This window comes from Plenodomus lingam, assembly GCF_022343315.1.
Source record: "Plenodomus lingam strain CAN1 chromosome Unknown contig_5, whole genome shotgun sequence".
Taxonomy (NCBI): Eukaryota; Fungi; Ascomycota; class Dothideomycetes; order Pleosporales; family Leptosphaeriaceae; genus Plenodomus; species Plenodomus lingam.
In genome coordinates this window covers 107,194-134,190 of record NW_027093957.1, presented here as the reverse complement: position 1 = coordinate 134,190, position 26,997 = coordinate 107,194, and the positions used below count along the sequence as shown (strand labels likewise).

The following is a 26,997-nucleotide window of genomic DNA, read 5'->3' as shown; positions in this document are numbered from 1 at the left end:
GTGTGCGGTGCTTGAATGTTGACTTTTGATTGTGGATGAGCTTGGTTGCAGTGGCAGCCTCGGCAGTGGCTTCGAATCAGCCCACTAGGCTCGAATGAGAAACCAGTAGCTGAAACGGGTCACCATCATGGGAGACTATTCCACTATTAAATCTTATCTACGCGTCTTGCCAACTGATGAGAAGTCAAGTCACGTTTCGAAACTGGTATTCGTCATGTAGAGAGCATCGTGTTTCAGTCGTCCTCTTTGGATCACCGCCAAATCAGCCAAGGTCTACAACCACCTGCCACGCAACTTCAGGTCCTAGACATGCAACAAGCTCACCAATAATACCCTTTATCGAACGAGGATTTCTCAAGTCTGCACTATCCCAGGATACGAGATCCTGTGGTCCATTAATAATGGCACACCCTCGCATTGATGCCATCGGACATACCTGAGCTTCAGCCATTCTGTTGCCAACACAGATTGGCATGCTGCCTAGATCTAGTTGCTCCTCAATCTCCTCCGCAGTCATGAGACCCGGAACCTTGATGTAGAAGAGCGAAGTCCCATTCGACACTGCTTCACCTGCTTCGGCCGCGGTTGCAAAGGGAAAGTCTGATTCATCACCCTTTGAGTCGGCCTTGTTCCCTGATTCTTCTCCTTCCGGAGCTTTCTCCTCCCTCAAGCGGCGCTCTCTTGCCATGGATACATATCCCTTCTTGTCTAGGAGCTCTCGAAGGTCGGCATCGAGTGGGTTCCATTCGTAAGTCTCTGGGTCTAATACATGCTGAGTTTTGTAGTCGGCTTTGTACTTCATCTTCGTGCACGAGTGGATGTAGTAGCCCATGTAGTAGAACTCGTAGCCACCTTCATGTGCAAGAGCGGCCTCCCTCAACGCGCTCAACTTACCAAACTGCCACTTTTCAAAATCGGAATGGTAGAGCATATAGACACCGCTCACGCAATGTGGCAGGAGGTCTAATACACCCATGGCGATGAGCCGTCCATCAAGTCGGTAGCACTGATGATAAGAGCCAAGAAGCTGTTCCTTGCCATCTACCTGGCGCGAGGTCCGCTGAAGGGGTGATTCGCACAGGAAGCGTTTGAAGCCAGAGACGGAGATTTCATGGTCCTTTTCCTCGTGTACATTTCGCTGGTAATTGGCAAAAAGCTCATACTTCTCGCTTGTAAACTCAGCTGGCTCGAGTGTTACCTCGAAGCGGTGCGCAGGTTCAGGGGGCTGTTTGACATTTTGTAGTTCTGTCCGATGTATCTCGCGAGTAAGATCAAAGGCATTCTTGAGGCGAGCCTTCTCCCTACACAGACTTTAGACGAGATGGTTATCGTGGCGGAGAAGGACGTACTCTTTGGACAATGGGTAGAGCTTGGCTGCTTCTTTGATGTAGGCTTCTCCCAGCACAAAATCATTCCAGTGATTGACTGCCTTCCTTTGATCTTTGGACGGCTTGAATGTCGCTACAGGGAGGCTGCCTCACATGAGTGCCAATACCACTTCATTGGCAAGGGGCCCTACCGGATCGTGTAGTGGGGACAGCAGTGACGTAGAACGTCTGGCTTATAAAAAATCGTGCCCGATCTGGTATCCAATCAGTCGGCGTTCTTTGATAGGTATGTATGCCGTGCAGTCCAAGTATGACCGTTGTGCCGCCGTGAAGATGCCAGTTCATAGGCGGCGAGAGGGGCACTCACCGTCTCCAACCGCGGTCCACGAGGAGCTGGTAGACGTCAACCGTCAAGCTTTTGGAGGAGAAGTAGTAGCTCGCTCCTGATTATATTTAAAATAGGTTAGTATGAGAAGAAGACGGAGTTATCTCCCGCACATGCAGATCATTGTATTGCCCAACCGGTGTGAAGAGATGCGAGTACGGTAGGTAGGTAGCTAACGTGACGATGCCCCGCAATGGACCACACACCATGCCAACACGATGGTCTTCGATTGCCTTGGCTGTTGCAACACTACATGCACGCAATCGCATGATGGTGGAGAGGACGACTGGAGGTGAAAAAAGAAAGCGCATGCACATACGAGAGTTGGGCTTACGACGGCCATTCGACGTGTCTTTGCAGTATCCACAAGACTCGCTACTGTAGCCTGGGAGGGCGTGAAGATTAGCAGTTGTTCAAGCAGCACACAGGGTCTGGAGATGCGAGATCCATTGCTCTGGAAAATGGGCGAAAGCATGGCTCGGTAACCAGCCAGACAGGCACGAGCCGGATTCCAGGACAATGGTTGGAGCAGAAGATACCGAAAGGCGTCACACGAGACTGCATCGAGGCAGCATAAGCGTGGGAGCAAGCGTCGAACCGGTAGCCCAGAGCTTTCTCTGGTGGGGTGGGGGGTTTGCCTCTAGGGGTGGGGTGGGGTGGGATAGGTATGGCGTGTGATGTCGATGTCGCAACGCGGATAGCCGTCAAGGCCGTTGGGTGAGCACGAAATAGATGGATAAAAAGAATGGATAACGTTAATGGGCGTTGGCGATTCTGTGCTCAGCTCTGGGCGTTGCAGTTGTTAGGTACAGTTGGAGGGAGGCGGGGCGGGGGCGGTGAGTTGCTTGTCTTTGACGTTGGGGTGGCGGGCTGTGGGATGATGGTGGCGGATGCTTTTGTCTTTTTTGGCGGAGAAAGGCGGTCGCGGGGTCAGAGAGTCCAGAGTCGAACTAGTTTGGCTGTCTGTAGAGAATAGGTGGTTCAACGACCTTCCCCATCATCATATCCTATCTTCCTATCCATGATTGTCTACCACAACAGCTCGCATGGCAACGCATTCAGCTCTACATAATCGGTAGCCCTCTGACTCTGTCCAGTACACCGAGCAACGACTACACGCGGCCCAATGCACTCTTATGACTGGGTAACGGACCCTTTGCATGCCTGTACCTCACTTGGAGGGGGGGGGGGGGGGAGCAGAAGAAGGTCGTCGAAAAGGGCTGCACTGCTGCAGGCGAGACAAGCGACGTTGCAAGACTCGCGTGCTCTCTCTCCCTCCCTCTCTCTCTCTCTCTCTCTCTCTCTCTCTGTCTCTCTGTCCCTCTCTCCATTAGCTGGTAGTTGAGTAGCTCGTCGGTAGGTAGTGCCATGGTTAGGTACAAGGTAGTATGCACATTGGAGCCGTCGACGGGTTGGCTGCGCCTACGGTAGGTACCCAATGGCACCCGTGTCTTTTAGTCAAGCGGCGGGCGTCTTTCACCCCGTCATTCTCCCATGGCTGGCCACACAAGATTGTAGTATTGTACACAAGGATGCTTGTACGCATGCACGTACTAATAGGATATGTACTCACACTCCATGTACACTGTATGTAGGAAATACGCCATACGGGCACCGGGCAAAGAAGGTGGACCACCTGCAGGGCTCTCTTCTTTGCAGCCGGGCTTGGCACTTGGGCCCACGAGTGACGCTCCGCCCGAGTTCTTAGTTTCCCACGTAAAAAGTCCCTGCCCCCTCCCCCCCCCCCCAGAACGACCTACTAAAACATCCAATCCACCATGCCGAACTTCTTTGCTGCTCGCAGGCTCCTTCAACATCCTCAGCCCCGTCACCTGCGGGACTGAGCCTTGCTCAGCCCATTCACGTTCTGCTTGCTCTCCCTTTTCCCCTTCTGCCTACATCTCCCCATCGACCTACTTTTCTCTCTTCACCCTCCCCTTCTTGAAGCTGCGCTCGCAGCAAACTCGGCTTCATTCACCGCCTGGCTCGCCTCTGCTCTCCCGACCAAGCCCCTCGTTGAGTCTCGCCTGCGTCGTGTTGAGAGAGCCGCATACAAGCGGTGCCGCCCTCGCCCGACCTCATTCCTCTTGAGAGAGAATTCATAGTTCCCCCCCATTGTGCTGCGCCATGGCCACTCCCCAGCAGCTGCCCATGCAGTCGCGCACCGGGCGCGTAAATCAACGTAAGTCTACTCACGAGACATGTTCGAAATGCTACTGCTTCCGACCCGATTCTCCCGCCTCCATCCAGCATCGCGGACGTGCAACTGATTGGCGGCAGGATACGGTCCCCAAGGCGAAAGGCTTGTTGCAGGAGTGGTCCCGCTCTCCGCCGACAAGTACTATGTGCTCCTCATCCAGTCCACGCGACGCGGCGGATGGGTCCTCCCCAAAGGCGGCTGGGAGCTGGACGAAGCGACAGCCCAGGACGCTGCCAAACGTGAGGCCTGGGAAGAGGCCGGCATAGTATGCAAGATCAACTACGACCTCGGCCTGATTGCTGAGAAGCGGAAACCCGATCAGCTCACCACCCAAGCACCCAAGGCCTCCTACCACTTCTTCGAGGCCACCGTAGAGAAGCAGGAGGCGCAGTGGCCCGAGATGCATAAGCGCGAGAGGCGTTGGTTCAACTACAAGGACGCACGGCAGGCCTTGGCAGTGAGGCCCGAATTGCTGGATGCCCTGGATCGATGTACCATGATCCGCGGTTAGATGGCCTCTTCGATGCTTGCACCCGTGTCGCATACGCACAAAAACATCTGGCAGAGAAGAAGATCGTGGGACCCATATCGAGGCCCCCGACTCTCCAGTTTCCTTTCGATTAATACTGCATCATTTGGGAAATCAAAAAGCTTAGGGAGGATCATAGATTTGGGGTACTTGACCCATTCTGCTGTCTGGGATTGGCGTCGTGGCTGCTCTTCCTCTCACCGATAGAGGAGACAAGGCATTTGCGACCCTTTTCTTGTACGCAACATGTAATGAGCCATTAGAGCTCTTCCACAATGCGAATTTTGGCCTCGCCAGATGCCGTTTTTTCTTCTGCATTGTTCTACATTGAATTGTGCAACAATTTGGCTAACCTGACAGCAAGAAACGCTGACGAAGATTCCAGAATCACAAATACTGTCACCTTACATTCAAGTAATATACGGACAGAAGTTGTTTACACATCCGCCGAACTTCAAGACTTAGATCCTGGCACACGCGGGCAGAGTTTACTCCCTTTTGTCCCACTACAAATTGCTCGGCTCTCGAAGAATTCTCAATGCTGGCTAGTAAAAAACTCCGGCGCTGGATCCTCACTCCAGGTCGTTTGTCCATGCCAGATGCGATTCAGTTTAAGCAAACTCCTGTGTGCCTAGTTAATAAGGTGGGCAAGGTATTGCAGATGTCTAAACAACACGTGTCATGCCACCAGTACGGATGACCATGTATTCGGATTTTGAATTCATGTCAGTAAGTAAAGGATAGTATACAACATCTCAGTAAACGAACGGGCCAATGTTAGGATCAGAGACGAGAGAAAAGCAATGCGTCGTAGGTGTCGAGTCAGCAGAGAATGCGCAGTATACCACGCCACAAATCATCAAAAGCAGCCCCTTTTTGTCGATGTGCCCAGACTGCGCAATGTCACTACCACGCCTACAAAGCACGTCCACCACGCACTCATATCAAAGAGATGTTGCGTACGGTCTTGTGTGTACATGGCAGATGAAAAGGGGCAGAATCCATCGTCTTTTCTTGTGATGCAGCAGAGGAACTTGGATTCTGCATGAACAAAAGCGTTAGGTAAGTATTCTATTTGTAAATTGAAGGAAGATTAAGGATAGTACGGTAAGGGATAGGAGATTACTTCTACGGAGAGCTAGTGTCCCGCACTCCACAGTTGCATGTTTCCTTTTGACGAGGACAAGGAGGGGAGAGTAGGAAACCAGAACATTGTGGCGAAGCCGCTAACTTTTGCGCCTTACTTCTATGGTATAAGCCCGAACCATACTGAGCCTAGTGGACGGAGCAGCCATGCCAAGGCTCCGAGCTTCTTGACTTCAAACACGTCCAAAAATTCAAACTCCCCACTTGTTATTGGGAACTCTCGCACCGTCAATTGTTCCCAAATCTTGGTTCGTGGTTCGTGTTGCTGTCATGCTCATCCCAAGTCACTGGTCACTGGTCTCTTGGAGCATGAAAATATACTCGATATTGTGGTGGCATTTTCGCATTTCCATGTCTTCCGACAGACCCGGTATTGCCAGTGCTTCTTCCCTCGTACATGGGGCGATCCACAGATTTTTCGAGATTTCGGAACAGACCGCTGCTAGTTCTACAGTAGGTTCTCACTTGCTGAACATGTTGGGCTAACGATCACCGTAAGCCGAATGACCTTGCCAACGCGACAGTCTTAGGGTGCCAACGCTGGTCGAGGCCCCATGGAAACAGGCGGCTGCACACAGTATATACAACACAGATTGACCGCCCGTTATTGTTTGATCTCTCATCAACTCGTTTCCGCATCCCGCCGTCTCCACAGATCTGTGACGCCTATTAACGAGTCCACTGTTTGTCAAGCCTATCAGAAATAGTCACTCCGCCCCATTGAAATCTTACGAACATATATACACGCTCAACACTATGCTCTTCAATGGAAATAGATTGCCTCGTTGACCTTGGCAGAGAGACAGAACCTCCTTCTGGCCGAACGGCTCAGTCACACGAATTTAAGGACGCTCTGAAAGCCAAGTCAAAATCCCCATACGGCGAGGTCCGTCAGAGAAAACTGGTACATGAATTTTGATACCAGTCAACGCAGAGTATCTCAGGTATTTGCGTCAAATCTTCGCGCAATGCGAAAAGGCATCTCGGCCTTCGGGTCAATGTTGGCAGTGCCCGCTTTGCTGCATAGCACATTTTTGTGTTATAGACTCGACGAAAGAGCGTTGCAATTATGTTATCGGCGCTATAATTAGTACACGTTGCCGCATTTGGATTCCTACTCGCCCTCTGCTCTCTATTGCTGATTAATTCACATCGTCTACCAAAACATTCTCTATGAATGTTCGGCGCATAGAGATCCAGCTCTGCTGCAATATTGATCGTGGCCGGGTTGAGCCCTCTGACGACTACTTTTAGTGTCGTTGATCAGAGGCATTTGTAAACCATAGTTACAATGCTTCTAAATCACCGAACGCCTTCTCGTTCGTTGCATTCGAAGCACCGGAGGTCTTGGCTATCACGATTATTATCTTGAGAACAATACTAGAGATGATGCAGGACTCTCGATTTCGCCGAGTGTAAAGTGAAGGTATCTTTTCGGGCAATTGGCAAAGGCTTCGGCGCCGAAAACGACTCATGTGAATGTTCCGTCCTTGGAAACAAAACAGCCCGACCCAGTTACTTGCCGCATTTCTCCAAAGTACTGTGGGGTATATAAAGGAACGTGTTTCTATTGCAAGAATCGATCGCAATCCTAAATCAACTCTCAAGTTACCAGTTGCAGCAACACAATGGGGCGGATCCAGTCTCTCACCTCGCGCAGCGCGCTTCTCTTCTTTTCGCTCGGTTCTCTCTTGTCTGGAGCAGCTGCGCAGGATGATTCCACAAGACTTCGGGATTGCCTGACTGCTGCTAACCTCCAGGCCACATTCTCTGACGCAAGCAACTGGCAAAATGTCACCTCTCCTTGGTCTCTTCGGTTCAATCCAGAGCCCGCCGCAGTCGTCATTCCTCGCAACCGAGACGAAGTTGCCGCTGCTTTGGCTTGCGGCGTTGATGCAGGTGTGAAAGTCTCGCCACTGAATGGAGGGCATTCCTATGGAGCCTACGGTCTTGGTGGTGTAGATGGCGCTCTGGTCCTAAACATGGAACGCTTCACCGACGTGACTTATGATCCTGCGACAGGATATTTGACGTAAGTTTTGAAGGCTTCACGTGCAGATGATGTGTACTAATGAATATAGTTACGGTGCAGGGAACCGCGTTGGTCGCGTTGTTACATGGGCGTGGGAGCGTTATGGTCGACATTTCCCACACGTTCGAGCCAACTGGGTCGGCCTTGCTGGTTCTTCCATTGGCGGTGGCTTTGGAACAACGAGCCGTTTCCTCGGAATTCCAATGGACAACATTGTCAGTGTTGAGATGATGCTTTACAACGGTACAGTTGTCACAGCCTCCAAGCAAATAAACCCAGACCTGTTCTTTGTTGTCCAAGGCGCAGCCTCATCCTACGGTATCCTTCTGTCCTTGACCACCAAGACCTGGAAGCCGGAGTTCCAGAGCGTCACCAACTTCACGATTTCGCTCGGAAACGTGGATCTCGACACTGGTGCGCAAGCGCTCATTGATATCCAGGATTGGGCCATGACTAAAGCCCCTGACACGTTCTCCCTCAGGTGGCAATTGGCAGGAGAGTGGAACGGCAGCGGTTTCTTCTACGGCAACCCCGCCGAATTCGACGCCATGTTTGCCGGCCTCATCGAGCGACTCCCAAACACGACCACCTTCACCAAATCTGTAGCCGACTTCTGGACCATGGAGAACTTTGCCGCACCCTCGCTCAACGGCACCTTTGACACCTTCCCAGCCCGCAGCATGTACCTCCAGGCCCTCGTCCTCCGCTCCGACCAGCCCTTCACCTTCGAGTCCGCAAAGGCACTCTACCAATACACCACCCTCGCCTTCAACCGCACCGACCTCACCGAATTCGGCTTCCTGGACCTCTGGGGCGGCGTCTCCCGCGACGTCGACGACAGCGCCCAATCCATGGCCTACGCCAACAACCAATGGCTCATCCGCTGGGAAGGCCGGCTCGCAAATGGGCTGACCCAATGGCCGGCCGACGCCACAGAATACATGCAAGCCGGCTTCCGCCCCTTCCAACAGCAACTCCAGCGCGAGGGCATCCCCCTCCGCGGCTTCGTCAACTACCGCGACACTGAGCTCACCATTGACGAGTGGAGCGTCCGCCTCTACGGTAACAACTTTGAGAAGATGAAGCGCATCAAGACCCTCTATGATCCCCAGGGCGTCTTTACTACTCACCCGCAGAGTATCCCTTCATCGTGAGTCTGCCCTGTTGCATTGCACTTGCGTGTGTGTACGTTAGAAGAGGCCCCTGATGCTTTTGCCAGGGCAAGCTCCTAGATCGAGTCGCATCGTATCGTATCGCATCGCATCGCCAGCCTGAACTGCGAAGCCTGGGATCGAGGGATAGCGCGGATGTCGAGGGTATTACTTTCTGTAGATAGCATCTGATTCTTTTCTCTGCCGCGTTGGCCCCCCTCTTTTGAGGGGCAGCGCGGGGGCAGGCTAGTGTTTGTATACACTACGGTACAAAACTGGTTTACAGTAGCCATATTTATCTAAAGTAGACCAAGAAGTGGTTTATATAGAAGAAGTAAACCTAAATAGGGTTTATAGTACTAGGCATTCTACAAAAGTAAACTACTTTTATTTCTACTTCTATTAATCTACTAGTATTAGTAATAACTAGTTTCCTACTAACTTTTAAGTATTTTACCCCTCCTTTCTTTAATCTTCTTCACCACCTCTATCACCACCTCTACCACCACCTCTACCACCACCTCTACCACCACCTCTATCACCACCTCCACTACCTCCACTACCTCCACCACCTCTATCACCACCTCTATCACCACCTCCATCACCACCTCTACCACCTCCATCACCACCTCTACCACCTCCACCACCTCCACTACCTCCACTACCTCCACCACCTCTATCACCACCTCTATCACCACCTCTATCACCACCTCTATCACCACCTCTATCACCACCTCTATTATCACCACATTATAACTCATTATTATGTTATATATGCGTATAGCGTGAAGCTAATCTTCTCTACCCCTTTTAGTCTTAGTTAGGTATTATAGCGTATAATAGATATAAAACTACTTTTTATACTTAATTTAAACCCCTACTATAAAAGTAAACTACCACATTAGACATGTATACAAGTATAAAAACAAGTGATTTACCCCTATGTAGTAATCCCCTAGGATACTATTCTACTATAAATAATTTTGTACTGTAGTGCTAGTATTTGTATATATACTCTTTTGGAACTTGACTTGTACATGGTTTATCAGATTTGTTTGGGTTGAGGTGAAGTGAACTGATTGGTGATCTTGTGTATGTTGTGCTGTGTGTTCTTTAAATATCCATGCTTAAAATAACTAACGTGACTCCCGTCGTATATATTAAAGGTAGGTACGTGGATTACACCCTTTTCCTCCGTATAATCTCCATGCACCGTGGGATAGTAGGATTTATCTGGGCGTCCATGCCTGCTTCCCCACGTCTTGGGTGAGGAATATGCTAGGCAGGAATTCGACTGACTGGCATTGTACCTCTGAAGCATGACAGACACAAGACCAGAAAACATGACTGCAAGGCCAAACCAACCTCCCTACCACTCCCAACAAACCACTCCAGGATTTCTCACTCAAACCCCCAGCCCCTCCCACTCAGCACGTATACCGCGTCTCTAACACGACCGTCGGCACGCCCTTAAACCCCCGCGGCACAACATACGTGACATTATAAAACAAATGATTCCGCAGCGCCGCCCCATACCTAACCCCCGTCTTCTCCAACCCCTCCGCCCGTACCTCCACCCGCAAACAAGGCAGCTCCTCAAGCCCCGTCACCGTCCTGCCAGTCCCCAACGTCCACGCAGGCGGCACATTGCTCAGCGCAAAGGTAAATAGCTCTGCGCCGGGCTGTGTGCGATTCGGGTAACTGACTGTGAGTTTGTTTGCGGAGGCGACGGCGTGGATGGAGGATGCGGAGGGGTAGAGGCTGAGGAAAGTGGAGATTGGGTAGGGAGTGTGGTTTGGATCACCGGCCCAATGTATGATTGCAGGGACGAATTGATCGCCTCTGTTTTCAGGTTCGAGTAGCGTCTGCGCGCCAATCATAAGTGGGCGGGAGATCCAGCTCGTTGCGACTCTGGGTGTCTCACTGTCGAGCGCGTCGTAGATGTTGCGGGTGAGGAGGCGCGGGGGTCCCGTGAAGGAAGTCGTTAGTGAAGTCCGGGCTGTGTGGGAGATATACGGGGCAACGGTGGCGAGTAGCAGTGCGATTGCGGCGCCCTGGGCTCCGTCGAAGAGGAGGTCGTTTTCGAGGAGCAGAGGCTGCGGTGTGGATTCGCGGCTAAAGAGGCCCCAGAGGAAGAGCGAGAGGACTGAGGAATGCCATGTGATGTCCCGTGTGTACGCTCTATCGTACGGTCCGACCATGTTTCCCAAATAGCCATTCCAATGCGCTGCCAAGTCGTCCCAGAGTGCGGGCAGGATGGCGCGAGAGGCAGAGGAGATGGTGCTATTGGCAGGACTGTATTTGATAGCTGCGCCGAGGGCCCAGGTGTCGATGCCATAGTAGGTTGGCGCGTTGTACTCTGCCAGTGTATTGGCGCCGTTTTTGCGGAAGAGCGCGAGTATCTGTTCGCCCTGGGTATTTGCAAAGGCGAGAAAGCTGGGGTTAGGGCGACGCGTGCCGATCCAGGCGCAGAGTACGGCGCGCATGATGGCTGGGTTGGTGTAGGCAATGGTTAGATTGTCGTCTGGGGGGAAGGTGCCGTTGCGGCGCATGGCTCCTACGGCGGCGATTTCCAGGGCATCTTCGATGGCGGTGGTGAGGGTGGGGGAGATGAGCGAGGGGAATTCTTCGAGAATTTGGATAAGTTGGGTGCCGATGAATTCGCGCCAGTTGGGGTCATAGGAGGTGTAGATTTCGGCTGGGAAGTGGCTGTTCTCGCCGTATGTGGGATCGGGTTGGTCGGGGGAGATCTTGAAGGTGCCGTACCAGGGGGCGGTGGTGTCGGTTGTCATTTGGCTTGCGAGTCTGGCGGGAGCTTTGTTAGAATATGCATGTTGTATGGGTACGTTGGTGTTGGGGTATGATGCTAGAAAGGTAACATGGTAGAATACAGGGTATCAAACATACATATTCTTAATCGCCCTCTCCGCACGCTGTACATCGTCTCCCTCATTCCTATACAACAGCGCTGGTAGATACCATGCGGTGAAGCGAATAGACCAGGGCCCTTTATCAGGATACTGAATCAAGTCGTACGAGGCATCATAGCGAGCATCCTGTATTCTCGCCGAGTAATCGAACAGTGACTGCGCCTCTGCAGAAGAAACAGTAAGAAATATGAACAGTAACCTCGTTTCAAAGCCATCAGGACATACTTACCAGGCGACAAGCCAACGCGAAATGAATTCGTCGTCCCCGTCCCCAATATGCCTCCAACACACGCCGCAACGCAAAAGCCCAACGCTGCAAACCCCATTGTCATTGAAACTCAAACGATAGAGAGAAACATCACACACCTATATCCACACCCCGCATCCCCATGATCTCATGCCTGCGACCCACCTTCTACTCCACCAGCCCCCTCTGTCCCTTCTTCTCCATAAGACCCGGTACAACACTGCCCCGAACCCCCACCCCCATCCCCCCTCCCCCTCCAGGCTCGGCAGCTCTCCAGAAAACAGCAGATCAACCAAGCCAGACTACCCCACCATACAGGAAGTAAAAGAACGGGGACAAGAACCTCTAACCAGAGTCGTACTCGAGCATGCATCGCCACCCAAGCGGGAAACCAGACACTGAAGGGCTCTAGAAATATGCATGTCGCATATGTGGAGAAGTTTACCCGGGGAGCTGGGGTAGGTATGGTACTGTAGGGTTCAGAGTAGCTACGGTTATGTGCGTGAGTGGGCGGCTGGGCGACGTTTTGCAGGCATGTCTTGTGTGATGTCAGGTATGTCTTGGGGTGGATGGTGCTAGACTCGGTAGGGCAGTTGTGACGGATTGGGGTTGGTGGGGAGGCAGGGGAAGTATTCGGTACATGGGTCCTGATCTCAATTTCTGTGCAGTGGAGAGAAAAGATAGGGGCAGAGTGGTTTTGCGGGTGAGGGTCAACAGGTGTGTATGTCTCGAGATCTACGGGGTGAGCGTGAGGGGTTGTGGGGTTGTTTTCGAAGGGAGGCTGGGATCTTACAAAGGCAGATAGGCTTGGCGATATGTAGATGTAGTGTGGGATGTGTAGGTGACTTAGTTTGAGCATTTCGACAGTCAGAGATGATCGTTGGGATGGCTAGTGAAATGATAAGCTTATGATATGCCGCAGCTAGGACTCCCCTACCACAGTGTGATTGTGATTCTTCACAAAGTCGCTCCACTGTCAATATATGTGCGTCTCTCGAATTCTGATTATTGTCGCAAGCCAATATACCACCATATAAACCCCATAAGGGCAAAGGACAAGGAACGTCCACTTTCGCCTTCTGATTCCCTTCTGACGATCGTCGTGTTCTAAATGTCACCACCACCTCTCACCATTAAACTCCAAGCACCCCCCTTAATCCTCTGATCTTCCCCATCAAGTTCCCATATCCCAACCATACAATTCCCTGCGCCATGCCCCAAGCCTTCTCCCCCGCCCCTCTGCCTTTGAGCGGTATGTCCATAGGCGGCGGAATCGCCGTCTTGATACCTGCCCAACTCCACCGATCCCTCGTTATACTCTTCTGATTACACACACTCCTCAGTCCCTCTTTCCCCGCAAAACGTCCATAGCCACTGCTCTTTGTGCCACCAAATGGCAGCTGGACCATGTAGAAGACGGCAAAGTCATTGATGGCGACCATGCCGGCGTGAACGCTTTGCGCAACGAGTTCGAGGTCGCGGGTGGAGCTGCCGTATACGGAGGCACCGAGGGCGTAGGGTGTGCTGTTGGCAATGGAGATGGCGTCGGCGACGGACTCGGCACGCATGAGGAGGAAAATCGGGGCGAAGAGTTCTGTTTGTGCAATGGCCATAGAGGGCGTCACATCGGCGATGAAGGTGGGGGTAAAGTAGTGACCGGAAGGGTATAAAGGGTGATCGTAGCGGTAGCCGCCTGCAAGAAGGCGAGCGCCATTTTCGACAGCGTCTTCAATCAGGGCTTCTAGCTTGTCGAAATTGGCAGCCGATATGGAAGCACCAATGTCGATGGGCGTCTCCATGTCAGTGTTGAGCACGGAGCCAGGCTGTAAGGCACGAATCTTAGGCGTCAGGTATTCGATGAGGCGTTCGTATATTTTGGGAAGCACTATGACGCGTTCAATGCCGATACAGTTCTGGCCCGCAGACTGAAAGGTGCCTCGCATCAAGATGCTAGCTACGCGTTTAAAGTCGCTGTTGGACAGATCATCCAGGACAACCGCGGGATCCTTGCCACCTAGCTCGACACAGACTGGTGTCAGCGCCTTCGCAGCTGAGGCAGCCACATGATGTGCCACCGGCCGTGAACCGATAAACGTTATGTGCGAGATTGATGGGTGTGAAGTAAGGTGGTCAGCCACATCCGGCCAGCAAATAACGGATTGTACAATGTCGGGAGAGTGGCCACATGCTTCAAGGGCACGAGTAGCAATTGATGCAAAGTATGCAGACGACCAGGCGGTGGCTTCGGAGCCCTTCACAATGATGGCGTTGCCAGCGAAAATGGAGGAAATAACGGGGTTTATGAGGTTGTGGAACTGTTTCCCATTTAGCTCTCATGCCACTTGAGTGCATCACCTGAATGCTTACTGGATAGTTCCAGCTCACGCACGCTGCCACAACACCGAGCGGTTCCCAAACCACCTCGTTCCACTTGTACATCATAAGCATATTTGTCTCCCTTTTCTCTGGCCTCAAGCTCTCCTCGCCATGCTTAATCGTCCACCTCAGTTTCTCCGCCGTGACCAAAATCTCACCCAGACTCGCGTCCACCATGGTTTTGCCTGAATCGAGGCATGCAACTCTAGCAATGACCTCCTGGTTCTCCAAAATGAACTTCAGCATAGTTTTCAGCACTCGGCGACGCTGTACAAAGCTCGTCTGTGCCCATGTCTGCTGTGCGTTTTCTGCCTTTGCAATGGCGCGATCGATGCCCGCTGTCGTGGAGGGACTGATGCGACCGAGGGCTTCGCCTGTAGCTGGAGCATAGCATTGAATCAGAGATGAGCCAGACACCTATAACAAGTCAGTTTGCGATTTAGAATAGTCACATGTCATGGCACCTACCTTTATAGACGGTCTCTTGAGCACCTCACCCTTCCACCCCGGTTCCGCTTGTGCAGGTGGCTCGACATCGTACTTGACGGGCGCTTCAGGGTCCGCACGACATGTGATCCAGATAAAGGCCAAAGCGGCGACCCAAAGCGAGCCATACAACGCGATGCTGAAATCATTGTCAGCGCGTGCAGTGATGCGCTCCATGGCTGTGAGCTGTCCCCCGGGTACTTCAAAACTTCCATGGTCCAAATATCGGTTGGACCCTGAAACGACGACTGCCACGCCGGCCCGATTGAGGCCTAGTACGACAACACGAGATCATGTGAATCAGCCAATTCAAATTATCGGTCTAGCAGCGCGGAAGACGGCCACTGGAGCGAATCAGTAGACAGAGAAACTGGCCGAACAAATGGGAGAATATGCGGACTGCCATAGTAGAATTACTGCTTTGGGTAGGTTTGCGTGCAAGTGTTGAAAGAGGGGGAAAGACACCCGGAGCCACTCAGAAGGAGTTCTGGCACACCATGGCATTCAGTAATGGGAATCTGCGTGGCCGTGCACAATAAACGCAGCGAAGAAAGTGGTAGTACACGTTCTTTATATGGCCATGTAGTAGCCTGTCTATTCGAATGCTGGACACCGCAGACCCTCCCATGCGGAGTTAACTTGAAGACCCTCGGCCACTTCTAATAGTGTCGGGTCGAGGGTGCATTGTTCTGAGGAGGCTCGGTTGGTGGTCCTTCAGGTGTGGTGTAGCACCTCGTCATACCACCATCAATGACAAAGTCGGTACCGTTGACGAAGCTGCTCTCATCGCTGGCCAAGAACAATACACCCTGGGCTTGCTCGATGGCCTCACCAAATCGACCAGTGGGGAAGTGGACTTCACGACGGTGTCTTTTTGCTGCATCGTCACCGAGCCAGTCCTGGAGTAGAGGTGTGCTGTCAATTGTCAGTAATGAAATTGTTTTACAGTCGATGCTAACTTACTTCAACGGTGCTGGGCAAAGGGCATTGAACCTGAAGCCCTCACGTGCATGAACCATAGCCAACTCCCTCGTCATCGCCAGAACGGCACCCTTGCTAGCTGTGTAGGCCAATTGTGGCGTAGCACTGCCTACCAGTGCCACAACACTGGCTGTGTTGATGACGCTCGTCTTCTTCTTGTTGTGTTTCCTGAAGCTGATGACTGCGTGCTTGGATCCGAACCAAACACCCTTGACGTTGATGGCTTGGGTCAAATCCCAAATCTTCTCGGGAGTGTTGACTGCATCGTCATCGTTTGCGTGCATTATTCCCGCGTTGTTGAAGAGGACGTCAACACCACCCCAAGAATCAACATGCTCAATCATGGCTTGGACGTCTGCTTCTTTGGAAACATCGGTTATCTTTGTTTCAGCCTTCTTCCCCTCTGGAACAATCTCCTTTAGCTTGGCTAGAGCCTTTTCCAGAGCCGGGCCTGAGATATCAGAGAGTAGGACATTGGCACCTTCACGGCGAAACAAAATGGCAGTCTCGAGACCAATCCCACTGTTGTTTGGTTAGTGCTTGATTCCATGCGTAGATTGGACTCGACAGAGGATCCCGTGATTTTTTTGCTACTGTCTGTTCAGCGCACGACTGTGATCTCGTGCGTGACAGAGGCGTTACATTTCGCTTCCACCAGCTTGCACAAGAATCCGCATACTTGCCATCCTTTTCAAAACTGGCAGAAAGAAGGAGACGTGGTCAAAGCCAATGCAGGCAGCGCAGACAGAACTGGGGTGATTTGGTAGAATTTGGGCTTACCCAGCGCCACCCGTGATGATGCAGTTCTTTCCTTCAAGACGACCCATGTTGAATGTGCGCGTTCTCGGAAACAATCAGAGAAGAGATTGAGATATGTGCAAGTGCAGTGGAAGTCTGCAGAACGGTCAATATCAATACGGTGTAGGGAAGAGCATGGGGCGAAGTTTTGTATCGTTCTCGGAAGTATGACTAATATGCGTCATGGGGCCAAGGGTCCTCTCCCTGGGTCGCTGTGAATAGGGAAGGTTTACCAATGGCTGGCGGGCATGGGCAAGACGGCAACATGTACACGTACCTAGTTTCCAGATATCGGGGAGTGTAACAATGTTGTTAGCAAGGAGCTAGACAGAGAGAGAGAATTTGGTCGAAGTCGAGGGCGCGATCGAAGTCATACGGCGCAGTTGGACGGATAGATCCGGCGTAGGTAGACACAGGTCGCGCCCGGTATCGGACCTATCGCTTTGATAGGTACCAGTATGCCATGATAAGAATCGTGTTGGCGGCGATCCATGTTGGATACGGTTTGCAAAGGGCGGTGGACAGGTGGACAGGTGGACAGGTGGACAGGTTCACGATAGGTAGTCACTGGGCTCGCTTCTAGGTACATGTCTGGTGTTTGCAGCCTGCAGCCCAGAGACGCCTGTAGACGCCGATAGACGCCTGCAAAAGGGTGTCGGCGATGGGTTGTTTTGCTGCTTTACCCCGCCATCGATGACGTAAGTGCTGCTGCCACCGTACTGATATGGTGAAGTTTTGCGGAGCATCAAATCACACAGTTGTCGCGTTTGGAGTAGGTAGGCATTTTCTTGTCGCACAGGAAGCCGGGTGTTGTTGGATTGACAGATCAAGGCATGAGCGGCAGACGGTTATATATAGGTAGATAGGTCAGCCTGTGGTACTCTAGGTAGCCTGTGGTAGGTACACACTACACACTGTAGGTAGTGAGTATGTAATCACAACAGGCTCTGGGCTGCGGGCTACTTACCCCTCATTGGCCCCGGCCCTATCTCATCTCAACTTGGCAACCGCCTGGAGCTCTCCTCCAAGCCACACGCTGCAGGCGCGAATCTTGGATTGCTCTTGCTATCCACTGTCTACTCCCTCTCATTCATTCTCTCTCTCTCTCTCTCTCTCTCTCTCTCTCTCTCTCCCTTTCTCTCTCGACTCCCTCTAGCTTTCCCTCCAAGCCCAAAGCCTTTCACATCGCCAACCCCTCAAGCTTAGACTAGCCTCTATCCCTAACACAACTCCAAGCATCCTCCCTCTCTTGGCTTGACAGCCCAGATCTTTCACCCATCATGGCATCTGGATCCCCCGCCAACATAACGGCGGAACAGCTACCAGAGCTTCTCAAGGAGGACTTGGCAGTGAAAGTGGCAGGCATTGATGTCGATGGCATGCTGCGCGGCAAGCTCATGGCGAAGAAGAAGTTCCTCAGCATAGTGAAGGAGGGCTTTGGCTTCTGTAGTGTGATATTTGGCTGGGACATGCACGACCAGCTCTACTTTCGCGAACTTGGCGTCTCAAACAAGGAGAATGGATACCGCGATCTCATTGCCATACCAGATCTGCAGTCGTTTCGAAGGATCCCGTGGGAAGAGAACGTGCCCTTCTTCCTCATCAAGTTCTACGACCCTGACACCAAAGCGAGCCTCAGTGTGTGCCCAAGAAGTCTGTTGATGCGTGCAGTCGATAAGCTGAGGCACAGTGGTTATGGCGCAATGGCTGGGGGTAGGTCGCACCGCCAAAGTGAAGCTGGGATTGCGCACAACGCTGACTGTCTGTCATCTAGCCGAGTACGAATTCTACCAGTTTCGCGCGCCGCAAACACATGACGGGACAGAGAGGAACAGCTCGAGCACGGCAGCATTCTTGCGCGACAATCCCGTCAATTCACTGCCGAGTCTCACAGAAGGCATGTTCGGATACAGCATCACGCGACCAGTCCACAACCAGGAATACTACTATGGCATCTTCAACACGTGCGCCCGATTCAATTGCGGAATCGAAGGCTGGCATACAGAGTCGGGGCCTGGTGTTTATGAAGCGGTAAGACGTATTCCGAATATGCACACAAACATTGTACTGAAAATGGACAGGCCCTCGAATTCGACGAAATCGAAAGGATGGCAGACAAGGCCTCTCTCTTTAAGCTGGTGGTAAAATCATTGGGGTCCAAGTTCGGCATAACACCATGCTTCATGGCGAAACCGCGCGAGGGTCTACCTGGAAATAGTGGGCACATGCACGTTTCGATCGTCGACAAGGACGGCAAAAACCTTTTTGCTCGCGCAGAAGAGGACAAGGATGCTCCCTACTCAGACATTCGATACCTATCCGACTTGGGGCGATATTTCCTTGCTGGCCTGATTGACGGATTACCAGACATTATGCCTATCCTTGCGCCCAACGTGAATAGCTACAAACGATTAGTCGAGAACTTTTGGGCGCCTGTCACCGTATCCTGGGGTCTCGAGCACCGCGCCGCTTCTATCCGCCTCATCGCTCCTCCTACCGCCTCTGCAAAAGCAACGCGGTTTGAAGTGCGTGTGCCTGGCGCCGACACCAGCCCACACTACGTCCTCGCCGCCATTCTAGCCTTGGGCTGGCGGGGCATAGAGAAGAAGCTTGAGATTGGCATACCACCACTCGGTAAAGGCGAGGATGTAGGTGGGAACACGGACAAGGGCGAGCGGCTAGCCAAGAGCCTGAAAGAGGCCACGGACCGCTTTATGAGGAAAGAAAGCGTTGCGCGAGAAGTGTTTGGAGACGAGTTTGTCGACCACTTCGGTGGAACAAGACAACACGAGATCAGGCTTTGGGACGAGGCTGTTACGGACTGGGAGGTCAGACGGTACATTGAGACGATCTAGGTTGGTTTGTCGTATGTACGACATGTCTTCCATTGGCGCCACAGGATCATGATGTCCGATTGTCCGGCCAATTGTCTTCGCAAGCACATGAAGTAGGTATGGGAGTGGCGGCATGTGTTCTCATATCGTGCACTATGAGCCTAGACCGCTTCCCTTTGAGCCGGTGATGACGTTGCGGGTAGAAGCATGTTCCGGCCAGATTGCTGATGGTCAGTCGAAAGCGACACAGCCCAGTAGCGACATAAGCCCATTGCGCCACTCCAAATCTCCTTGCCCGGTATGTCTGACCTATCTCTCGAGGAGTTCGATTTCGATTTCGATCCCGAACCCACCATCCTCAGCGCTCTGCAATATTGACGGGGGGATGATGCAGGTCCTGTATGGTATATCTCGTTGGTACTGCCAGTTGAGTGGAGATTGAGATGCCACAGCACTGTACCCGACGGCAATGACAGCAACAGCGTAAGATTGCAGGAGATGGGATAGGGAGGAGTGCAGACAATGTTCTTTCATAAGCCGCTTCTTGTAGCACATATAGGTTGCTGTCGACACCTATGCTCTGACTAAAGACAGACTAGTTTCCAACAGGTTAAGGATGGAACCTTGAGCCCCTGGATCGCCCACCCACTCTAGCTACTGCTGCTGCGACCGCCGCTACCCATCGTCCCCTTCCTCTGTTCTCGGCTTGACTTTGTCCTCAAAGAAATCAAAATGGCCAAAACACAAGGCTGCCCTGTTGCATCCTCCTTGGGTACCAGCGCCATGCACGCCATATACGCGCAGGCTTCAGTCTCCCACGGCACAAAGTTACATACGGGCCGTTCCCGTTCGACAGTCAAACTACAATACAACTGTCCAAGGTGCACAGATGCGTACAGTACTTACCGTAGGTAGGTACAGCAAAGGTAGGCACAGCATATGGGTACTGTATGCGTGGACCCGCCATGCGCTATGATGGAGTGTGCCCATATCGATCTCAAGCGAGCACGCATGGCTCACACCGCACAGTATGTTCTGTGCACAAGTCGGTGGTAATGTACCGGTAGTCGTCAGAGCTAGAAAGAGTCCAGAAAAAGGTTGCGCAGTGATCTACAACCAGCAATATCCCGCGATCGACATCAGCCGTGTCTTCTGCAGACCATCAAGCACAGACGCAGACGCCCCAGAATCGAAGGGCAAAGTTAGTCCGATGCATCATCCGTCGATATGCTGCGCACCCCAGGACTGCCCTCCCCCCGGTCTTGTGTTTTGTCTCGTACAAGTGAAATGCTGTGCATACGCCAGTCCACGGCCAATTCGAGTCTCAGGGTTTCGATGGATCATACTTGTATAGTAGAAGAAGAGTCAACGTCTCGCAGCCTTACCCACTGCTTACACAGGAACTGTCATGGGGCCCGGCCTGGCCTTGCACTGGCTGCAGGGGTTCTGTTCGTACTATACGCTTCCATGCTCCGATGCTCCGTTTTCGAGTTTTCGACGTTGCCAACTTGGCGTCTTTGGTCTTCGGGCACATGTAATCAGACTGCAAATCTTCGTCCGGACCAGTTAATGCCGTCACAGTCACAGTTCACTGCGAACATCCCAGACAGATGGCCCATCATTTGTTTCGACTGTGAATTTCAAACTTCACGACCTGAGGGAAAGGGTAGCACCACGTATGCGGTGCAAGCCTCGGACTATCCTCTTCGTGGCAAGTGATGCTGATTGGGCAACCAGAATTCGACCTTCAACGCTGCAGCAGCAGCTCACACATTTGACCACCCACGCTCAACACATCACCTGACGCACCGAGCTCCACAGAATCACCAATAACCATAGTCGTCGGGGACGATGAATGAGCTTCGGACATCATCAGATGATTGATCTTCTTGTTGCGCCTTGTCATCCTAGCATCTTGAAGCACACGAAATTTTTGAGAGTCCCAATTCCTGGTACATTGATCCTGTGTGTCACATACGAGATGCTACTGAGCTGCACCAGGCGATGAGTACTCGTCTCTTGGTGGGCCATTGCCCGCTGTCGTAGCAATGACATAGGTTGAACAGCGATCACCATCAGCCAGGAACGGAATGTTCGGTACTTTTTTCTATTGTGCGAGCCTGCACCCCAATGTCGGGGATACCTTGGCGACGTACTACTCTCGCTTTTGCCTGATGCAGGCCAGTACGGTAACGTTACCACAGCATGGCAAGGCGGTTGCTTCGGAACCAGCCATGCGCTTGGTCTCCAATACCTACCCATCGAGAAGCTCAACATACGATGTGAAGACCGTGCTGATCTAAAATAAAACGGATTTCACTGTAGCTGGGTTAATGATTCGAAACGAGTTTCAGGTGTCGGCGGTTTGACGCTTCCAAGTCAGTAGCGACTTACCAACTCGGACATGGCCACTTGACCGCGAGAGCTCATACAATCTCGCAACCCTTAGTGGCGACGAGTAATTTGCCATGCTCGTTCAGCTGCATAAGATCAAGCCAACCAACATTTTGGATTCGACATTGACTCTGCCAGTCTGTCGGGCCTAACGGTCGTGATTCGCCAGCTCGCCTCAGAGCGATCAGAGCTTCTCGGAACGCATCACCACATGACGACCATGAGAGAATCCTTATTACCGACTGCACCCAATGATGAGTACAAACTTGGCCACAGTGAGGTTGGCTAAGCAGGCAAGGCTAGGTCTCCAAATCACTGCAATGTCTGGCAAGCCGAGTGATCGGACATGTGTGCGCCACTGTAAAGCTTCTAGGTACCATGTGAGCGCAACTGGACTCTGTCTGGGCGCGTTCGGTTTGGCCTGATATTGAACGTCAGGTATTACCGGTATTCCGTCCAGATTGCGGTGGATGACTGCTCTTGAGTCTTGAATCATACATCACTGCACACCCTCTACACAGGCCAAAAGTTCTTCACGAACTCACAATACATACATACATCATGATCAGATTTTTTTTTGAAAATGTTTGATCATAAATAAGATAGCACGGGGTCCGACGTCACAGGCGCTCGTACCACTATACCCTGCCACATAAGCTACGATGCATGGACGTTGAGCTAAACGCAAAATAGTGAAAGGCGACGGAGAACAGCGGAGTTCAACTTGTCAGATTCCTCGGCGGTACCTACAGAGTAATATTGGTCTCCTCCGACTCCGACTCACCTTCTCATTCGCCTTCGACTTTGGTGTGTTTCTCCAGGTACTTCCTTGTGGATGTCAACCAGACGCACACTGCGGACAAACTTTATTTCACTCGACTGTCCACATCTACTCAACACAACCCTTCACGCTCACACATTACAACACATGAAACATCGCCAGCTTGACAGCTGCAGACCTGAACCCGATTGTGGAAGACTAGAAATCGAAGATTCAAATCCAAGGTCGCCACCACTATACCCGCGAGGGTCACAATAATCACAACTACCGGTAGTGATAACTTGCTACGGCTACGGCCTCTGCGGCTGTGAGATATTTTGTTCCTAGGTAAAGAGCTCTCAGTGTGTTGGCTCTCAGCCATAGTCAAGACACAAGGGCAAAGAGTGCCAAAATATAGTCTCTTACGCAGTTTAGGCTTTGCCATGAAGAAGCAGTCCAGGTCCTGAAAGTCGCAGGTCTGGAGGAGGGCAGTGACGGAAGAGCGGATGATGCCGGAGCCCCCAACGTAAAAATCATTCAAAGCCAGGTTACAACGCAATCTATGACAAGGTATGTGTACACGCAGTGAATCTACGCGGGCGATGGCCTATCTAACGCCACTTCAGTGTGCAAAGAATGCTACCACCCCCTCCGAGACCCCACTGCGCCTTTGGGAGTTCCTGTACTTCTTGCTTAGAAGGTCAACAGAAAGGACCAGACCTGTGTTCATGGTGTAAAAACATGAGCTTTGACGCTTTGTACCGTCTGGCTGAAACTCAGCCGGATACTCGCCAACTCAAACGTGTCATCGACGCATACATGCACCAGCTCGAGAGAGACAACTACGAGCGCATGGCCAGAGGATGGACGTATTTGTGCGCCTGTAAAGACCCCCTATATCGCTTCCAACCTTGGCGCCGGGAGTTCAATCCCATGGATAATCGACTGTGCGGGACTGTACGGCACCGCGGTCAGCTTTGTGCACGGTGCTATGAGAAGGCTCAAGAACAAGGCTGCGCATGGCTCGCAGACTTTGAAGGCGACCGACTTGGATTTCCGTGCGTCTTTGAGGACCCGCGCTTACGGCGACCAACCGATGTCAACTGGCGAGTGGGTCCACTGGACGCAGGAGGCAATCCGGATCCATGCTGGGAGAAAGACGCAAGAAGACACGGGCGTTGCGAGAGAGCGACTCGCCGACACCAATTGTGTCAAAAGTGCTATGACCGTATATGCGAGATTAGGGGGTTTGGCAGGTATTTCGACACCGAATGGGGAGTACTCCGAGAAGGGTACAGACGATGAAGAATTTACTCGTACCATGTCAAGCTTCTTTTCACCTTGACATGAAACCACGCTCTCCATCCCTCATAACGCCAGTGCTATCGGCAGGCTTCAATACCGACAAGCGAACGGCAGAAGATGTGACTCTAGATGGCACCCAGAAAGCTTTGCAGCAAATGGGATAACAAGTACACAGCATTACACCAAGACACGGCTGTCAAGGCGTTAACTTCCGTCGCTATACTATCGGGCATATCCATGACAGACACCATCGATCGCTCCCAACTTCTTTATTGGAAGAACAATTTTCCACACCTACAGCATGACCGTTCTCCTTCCCCTCCAAGCTTGAAAGCTTCACAGCAACTCCTCTCCCGAGTTATGTAACCCCTATCCCGCCGAAAAGAAAACCCTCTCAGGGCGAGCGGAACTTCGACAAGAGCTTCTTTGATCTCCTCATCTTGATTCGGGTTTCGAAACCAGAAAATCAGGGCTATGCTCTCTGCGCACTGTCATTGAACTTGCGCGGTATTGCTTTTTCGGTGCCTCACGAATGCTGATACTGTCATACCTCGGTCGCAGGGTCTTTTAATGATGTCAAAAAAAGGAAACAAAGAAAGAGCTGGAGATAAAATCGTGCTTGTCATCATGTTTCTGATTCGGCCTATATGACTGACAATCCTGCGCTATTTGGGCTGAAATGATCCATGAAAGCCTGTTAGTTTGCGAATTGACTTTAGAGGTCAGATGATGGTAAAGGCTTGATTGCGACAAGTCGTTCAAGGGATGTAGATCAATCCACGCAACATGAAACAAGACGGCTACAGTACGAAGCGCAAGTCAATTCCGATCGTAATATCACTTCCAGGATATCTTCATATGGATTCAGACCGTCACCCGTTCTTCTTCCTGTAAAACTCTGGGGTAGCCTGCAAACCACCGGCAATACCTTTCACTCCCACATCGCACACCATACTGTACATTACGATTATCACAACACCAGAACCAGGAGGGGAACCAGTACCCAGGTGCTCTGAGCAAGTATCCTCGGGCCAGCATTCGCCGTCTGCTCGGCCAACCCAGCACTCGAGGTAGGAGATCCCGTCGCACCAGGGTTTACATTCGCCAGATCAGCCGTGGACATGATGGCCGAGGGACCACCAGCATCAGACTGCACCGCACTTGTAGCATTTCTCGACGGCGTTGGCGTCGTCGCATCACCAGGCGGCAACGTACTCGGCCCGCTCGACGACCCCGTCTCGACCGCACTACTCCCCCCAACACCCGTACCCGCTCCCGCCAGCGTGCTCGACGGCCCTGGCCTAGGCGCCGCCAAAGAAGCAGGCAGCGTATTTGGCGCCTGTCCCTCCCCACAACTCGCCTGTCCGCCCAGCTTTACGACCATGCCCACCCCGGCACTCGCATCCTCGAGCCCGTTCTCTTCCTGAAACCGCCTCACATTGAACGGCTCGCCTTCCCCAGGCAACACCAACGTCTCGATCTCCCTCCGGCCGGGGTTCGTATACATGAGAAAGGAATACTGCCTGTTGTCGCCTGTTTCGCCAAAGGCACCCGGTGGCTGGTAGGCGAGTAGGGGCGGAGAGGAGCTGTTGATGTTTGTAATTTTGAAGTTGTTTTTGAAGTTTGTACGGGCGTAGTGCAGGGTTCGCGTTTGTGGACAGGTTGTGTCGAGCATCAGGATGGTATAGAGGGTTGTGGGGGATATGCCGCTGCTGTCACCGAGGGCGAAGGTGGGTTCTTCGGATACGGCTGTGGTGGCTTGCGTTAGTTGAGGTTGCGTTGCGGTTTGGTGGGAAGACCGAGAGGGAATGACTTGGGGGCCAAGGAGGCTTACCATCTTTTTCAAAGAGTGTGCCGTCAAGGAAGCCGTTTACGGCGTTGTCGGTATAGGAGACTTGGATCTGGGTGTTGGATTCAAAGCCAGATTGGAGGTCTGTTGGAACTATCTTGGGGGTCCGTTGGGCGGTTGCAATGGCGAGGGAGGAGAGAGCGGCCACTACAGCTCGAACGTGTACCATGTTTGGAGAAGAAATGGCGGTAGATAGGGTGTATGTCTATGATTAAACAGTAATGTATAGAAAGTGTGATTCTTTTCGCAACGAAATCCAGCCTGCAAATTCCCTAAAAACAAAGTTGGGAAACCAAAAGATACTAACTTTTAAGTTCAAGTTACTGCATCTCTCAATTCGCTTGACTTCCCAAGGCCTTTATACAAGAAATAAAATCCTAAAATCTCGCCTACCCTCGCATCCTCATCGCCCCCCATGCCGTCTCCCAAGCCCCTCACATCACAGCCCCCATCACTCAAAAATAGAGCCACAAGACGCTCATCCGTTGCGCCTTCAGACGACAAGCGCAAGAGGAGAGTGCCACGACGCTCGCGTATTTGCGAGCAGTGGGGTGCGTGCAGTTTGGGGCACAGCGGGCTCTGCGGGTTTCGAGTTTCAGGCGCGGTTTCGGAAGAGAGGGTGCCGGGCGGGTGGCGGGATTGGGGCTGAGGTGGCCTTGGGATACTGGGTTTGGAGGTGGGTTTGCCAAGGTGGGGGGGTTGTGTAGATGTTGTTTCGTGTTGGGTACTTGGGGAGTTGGGCGGAGAGATGGTGTAGGCGAGGGGCTTGGGTGTGTAATGGTATGGGTGGAGATGGAGTGTTGGGGAAGGGAGGTGAGGGGTGTGGGTGGTGGAGTTTGGTGAGGACGATGGGGTTGGGATGGGAGTGGAGATTTTGTAGTATTTGTGATGGGTTACTTTGGGGGGGATGTACTTGATGAGTAGTTTAGAGCTGTCTCTCTTACTTATAGTCCAGTGTTTGTGGTTTGAAGAGGGAAGTGCTGGTTTGGAGCAATGTTGTGGGATGATGCTTCATGATAAGAGCTGGGTACGAAGTGTAGCCCTAAAGTCTGAATGGCATGTATCCTTGATGCTAGACAGCAAACCGAGACGCCCAAGTGTCAAGTGCACGTGTTGAAGTTACTGTGAAGGGAGCACGTAGTCATAAGTGATGTTTGGTGAGGGTGTGGGGCTGGCGTCGCAAGGGTGCGCGTCTCGAACAAGACTAGCTCGCCAAGACATTATTTCTCGCTTAGGACTTTGGAGCCCACGCATTGCTGAGGAAAA

At 52.1% G+C, this 26,997-nt stretch overlaps 12 protein-coding genes across 12 annotated transcripts; 7 read left to right on the top strand and 5 right to left on the bottom strand.

The window, feature by feature from the left end:
• Positions 1–262: 262 nt before the first annotated feature.
• IAQ61_008699 (uncharacterized protein) lies at positions 263–2,277 on the bottom strand (the record flags this gene model as incomplete). Its single annotated transcript, XM_066098088.1, has 7 exons — positions 263–385; positions 437–1,301; positions 1,350–1,472; positions 1,520–1,582; positions 1,696–1,771; positions 2,033–2,098; positions 2,253–2,277. 7 exons carry the CDS (start codon positions 2,275–2,277, stop codon positions 263–265), a joined length of 1,341 nt encoding a protein of 446 aa, XP_065951727.1.
• Positions 2,278–3,447: 1,170 nt separating this feature from the next.
• On the top strand, positions 3,448–4,831 carry IAQ61_008698 (uncharacterized protein). The gene is made up of 2 exons (XM_003836277.2): positions 3,448–3,895; positions 3,994–4,831. The coding sequence occupies exons 1-2, from the start codon at positions 3,841–3,843 to the stop codon at positions 4,422–4,424; spliced, it is 486 nt and encodes a 161-aa protein (XP_003836325.2). The 5' UTR covers positions 3,448–3,840; the 3' UTR covers positions 4,425–4,831.
• Positions 4,832–5,601: 770 nt separating this feature from the next.
• On the top strand, positions 5,602–6,615 carry IAQ61_008697 (uncharacterized protein; the record flags this gene model as incomplete). Its single annotated transcript, XM_066098087.1, is given in 5 exon segments — positions 5,602–5,958; positions 5,969–6,041; positions 6,181–6,247; positions 6,365–6,492; positions 6,514–6,615. The coding sequence occupies 5 exon segments, from the start codon at positions 5,606–5,608 to the stop codon at positions 6,613–6,615; spliced, it is 723 nt and encodes a 240-aa protein (XP_065951726.1). The 5' UTR covers positions 5,602–5,605.
• A 601-nt stretch (positions 6,616–7,216) lies between these two features.
• Positions 7,217–7,624, top strand: IAQ61_008696 (uncharacterized protein; the record flags this gene model as incomplete). The annotated part of the gene is made up of 1 exon (XM_003836274.2): positions 7,217–7,624. The coding sequence occupies one exon, from the start codon at positions 7,217–7,219 to the stop codon at positions 7,622–7,624; it is 408 nt and encodes a 135-aa protein (XP_003836322.2).
• A 22-nt stretch (positions 7,625–7,646) lies between these two features.
• IAQ61_008695 (uncharacterized protein) lies at positions 7,647–8,774 on the top strand (the record flags this gene model as incomplete). Its single annotated transcript, XM_066098086.1, has 1 exon — positions 7,647–8,774. One exon carries the CDS (start codon positions 7,647–7,649, stop codon positions 8,772–8,774), a length of 1,128 nt encoding a protein of 375 aa, XP_065951725.1.
• Positions 8,775–10,198: 1,424 nt separating this feature from the next.
• IAQ61_008694 (uncharacterized protein) lies at positions 10,199–12,092 on the bottom strand (the record flags this gene model as incomplete). Its single annotated transcript, XM_066098085.1, has 4 exons — positions 10,199–11,576; positions 11,679–11,865; positions 11,931–12,014; positions 12,068–12,092. 4 exons carry the CDS (start codon positions 12,090–12,092, stop codon positions 10,199–10,201), a joined length of 1,674 nt encoding a protein of 557 aa, XP_065951724.1.
• A 989-nt stretch (positions 12,093–13,081) lies between these two features.
• Positions 13,082–14,987, bottom strand: IAQ61_008693 (uncharacterized protein; the record flags this gene model as incomplete). The annotated part of the gene is made up of 3 exons (XM_066098084.1): positions 13,082–14,263; positions 14,334–14,741; positions 14,817–14,987. The coding sequence occupies 3 exons, from the start codon at positions 14,985–14,987 to the stop codon at positions 13,082–13,084; spliced, it is 1,761 nt and encodes a 586-aa protein (XP_065951723.1).
• Positions 14,988–15,469: 482 nt separating this feature from the next.
• Positions 15,470–17,396, bottom strand: IAQ61_008692 (uncharacterized protein; the record flags this gene model as incomplete). The annotated part of the gene is made up of 4 exons (XM_003836271.2): positions 16,867–17,396; positions 16,572–16,685; positions 15,774–16,313; positions 15,470–15,725 (listed from the first exon to the last, which is right to left on the bottom strand). The coding sequence occupies exons 2-4, from the start codon at positions 16,616–16,618 to the stop codon at positions 15,470–15,472; spliced, it is 843 nt and encodes a 280-aa protein (XP_003836319.1). The 5' UTR covers positions 16,619–16,685; positions 16,867–17,396.
• A 473-nt stretch (positions 17,397–17,869) lies between these two features.
• IAQ61_008691 (uncharacterized protein) lies at positions 17,870–19,444 on the top strand (the record flags this gene model as incomplete). The annotated part of the gene is made up of 3 exons (XM_003836270.1): positions 17,870–18,302; positions 18,364–18,620; positions 18,671–19,444. 3 exons carry the CDS (start codon positions 17,870–17,872, stop codon positions 19,442–19,444), a joined length of 1,464 nt encoding a protein of 487 aa, XP_003836318.1.
• Positions 19,445–20,890: 1,446 nt separating this feature from the next.
• IAQ61_008690 (uncharacterized protein) lies at positions 20,891–21,227 on the top strand (the record flags this gene model as incomplete). The annotated part of the gene is made up of 2 exons (XM_066098083.1): positions 20,891–21,099; positions 21,161–21,227. 2 exons carry the CDS (start codon positions 20,891–20,893, stop codon positions 21,225–21,227), a joined length of 276 nt encoding a protein of 91 aa, XP_065951722.1.
• Positions 21,228–22,512: 1,285 nt separating this feature from the next.
• IAQ61_008689 (uncharacterized protein) lies at positions 22,513–23,882 on the top strand (the record flags this gene model as incomplete). The annotated part of the gene is made up of 4 exons (XM_003836268.2): positions 22,513–22,638; positions 22,796–22,905; positions 23,013–23,147; positions 23,204–23,882. Coding segments are annotated over 4 exons (1,050 nt in total), but the record flags the coding sequence as incomplete, so codon positions are not given.
• A 970-nt stretch (positions 23,883–24,852) lies between these two features.
• IAQ61_008688 (uncharacterized protein) lies at positions 24,853–25,900 on the bottom strand (the record flags this gene model as incomplete). The annotated part of the gene is made up of 2 exons (XM_003836267.1): positions 24,853–25,631; positions 25,717–25,900. The coding sequence occupies 2 exons, from the start codon at positions 25,898–25,900 to the stop codon at positions 24,853–24,855; spliced, it is 963 nt and encodes a 320-aa protein (XP_003836315.1).
• Between the last annotated feature and the right edge of the window lie 1,097 nt (positions 25,901–26,997).

Excerpts from the sequence above, each read along its gene's own strand:
- IAQ61_008698 (XM_003836277.2), top strand. The coding sequence starts at position 3,841 with ATGGCCACTCCCCAGCAGCTGCCCATGCAGTCGCGCACCGGGCGCGTA. Across the intron at positions 3,896-3,993 it reads CACCGGGCGCGTAAATCAAC|GATACGGTCCCCAAGGCGAA; the intron begins GTAAGTCTACTC and ends GATTGGCGGCAG.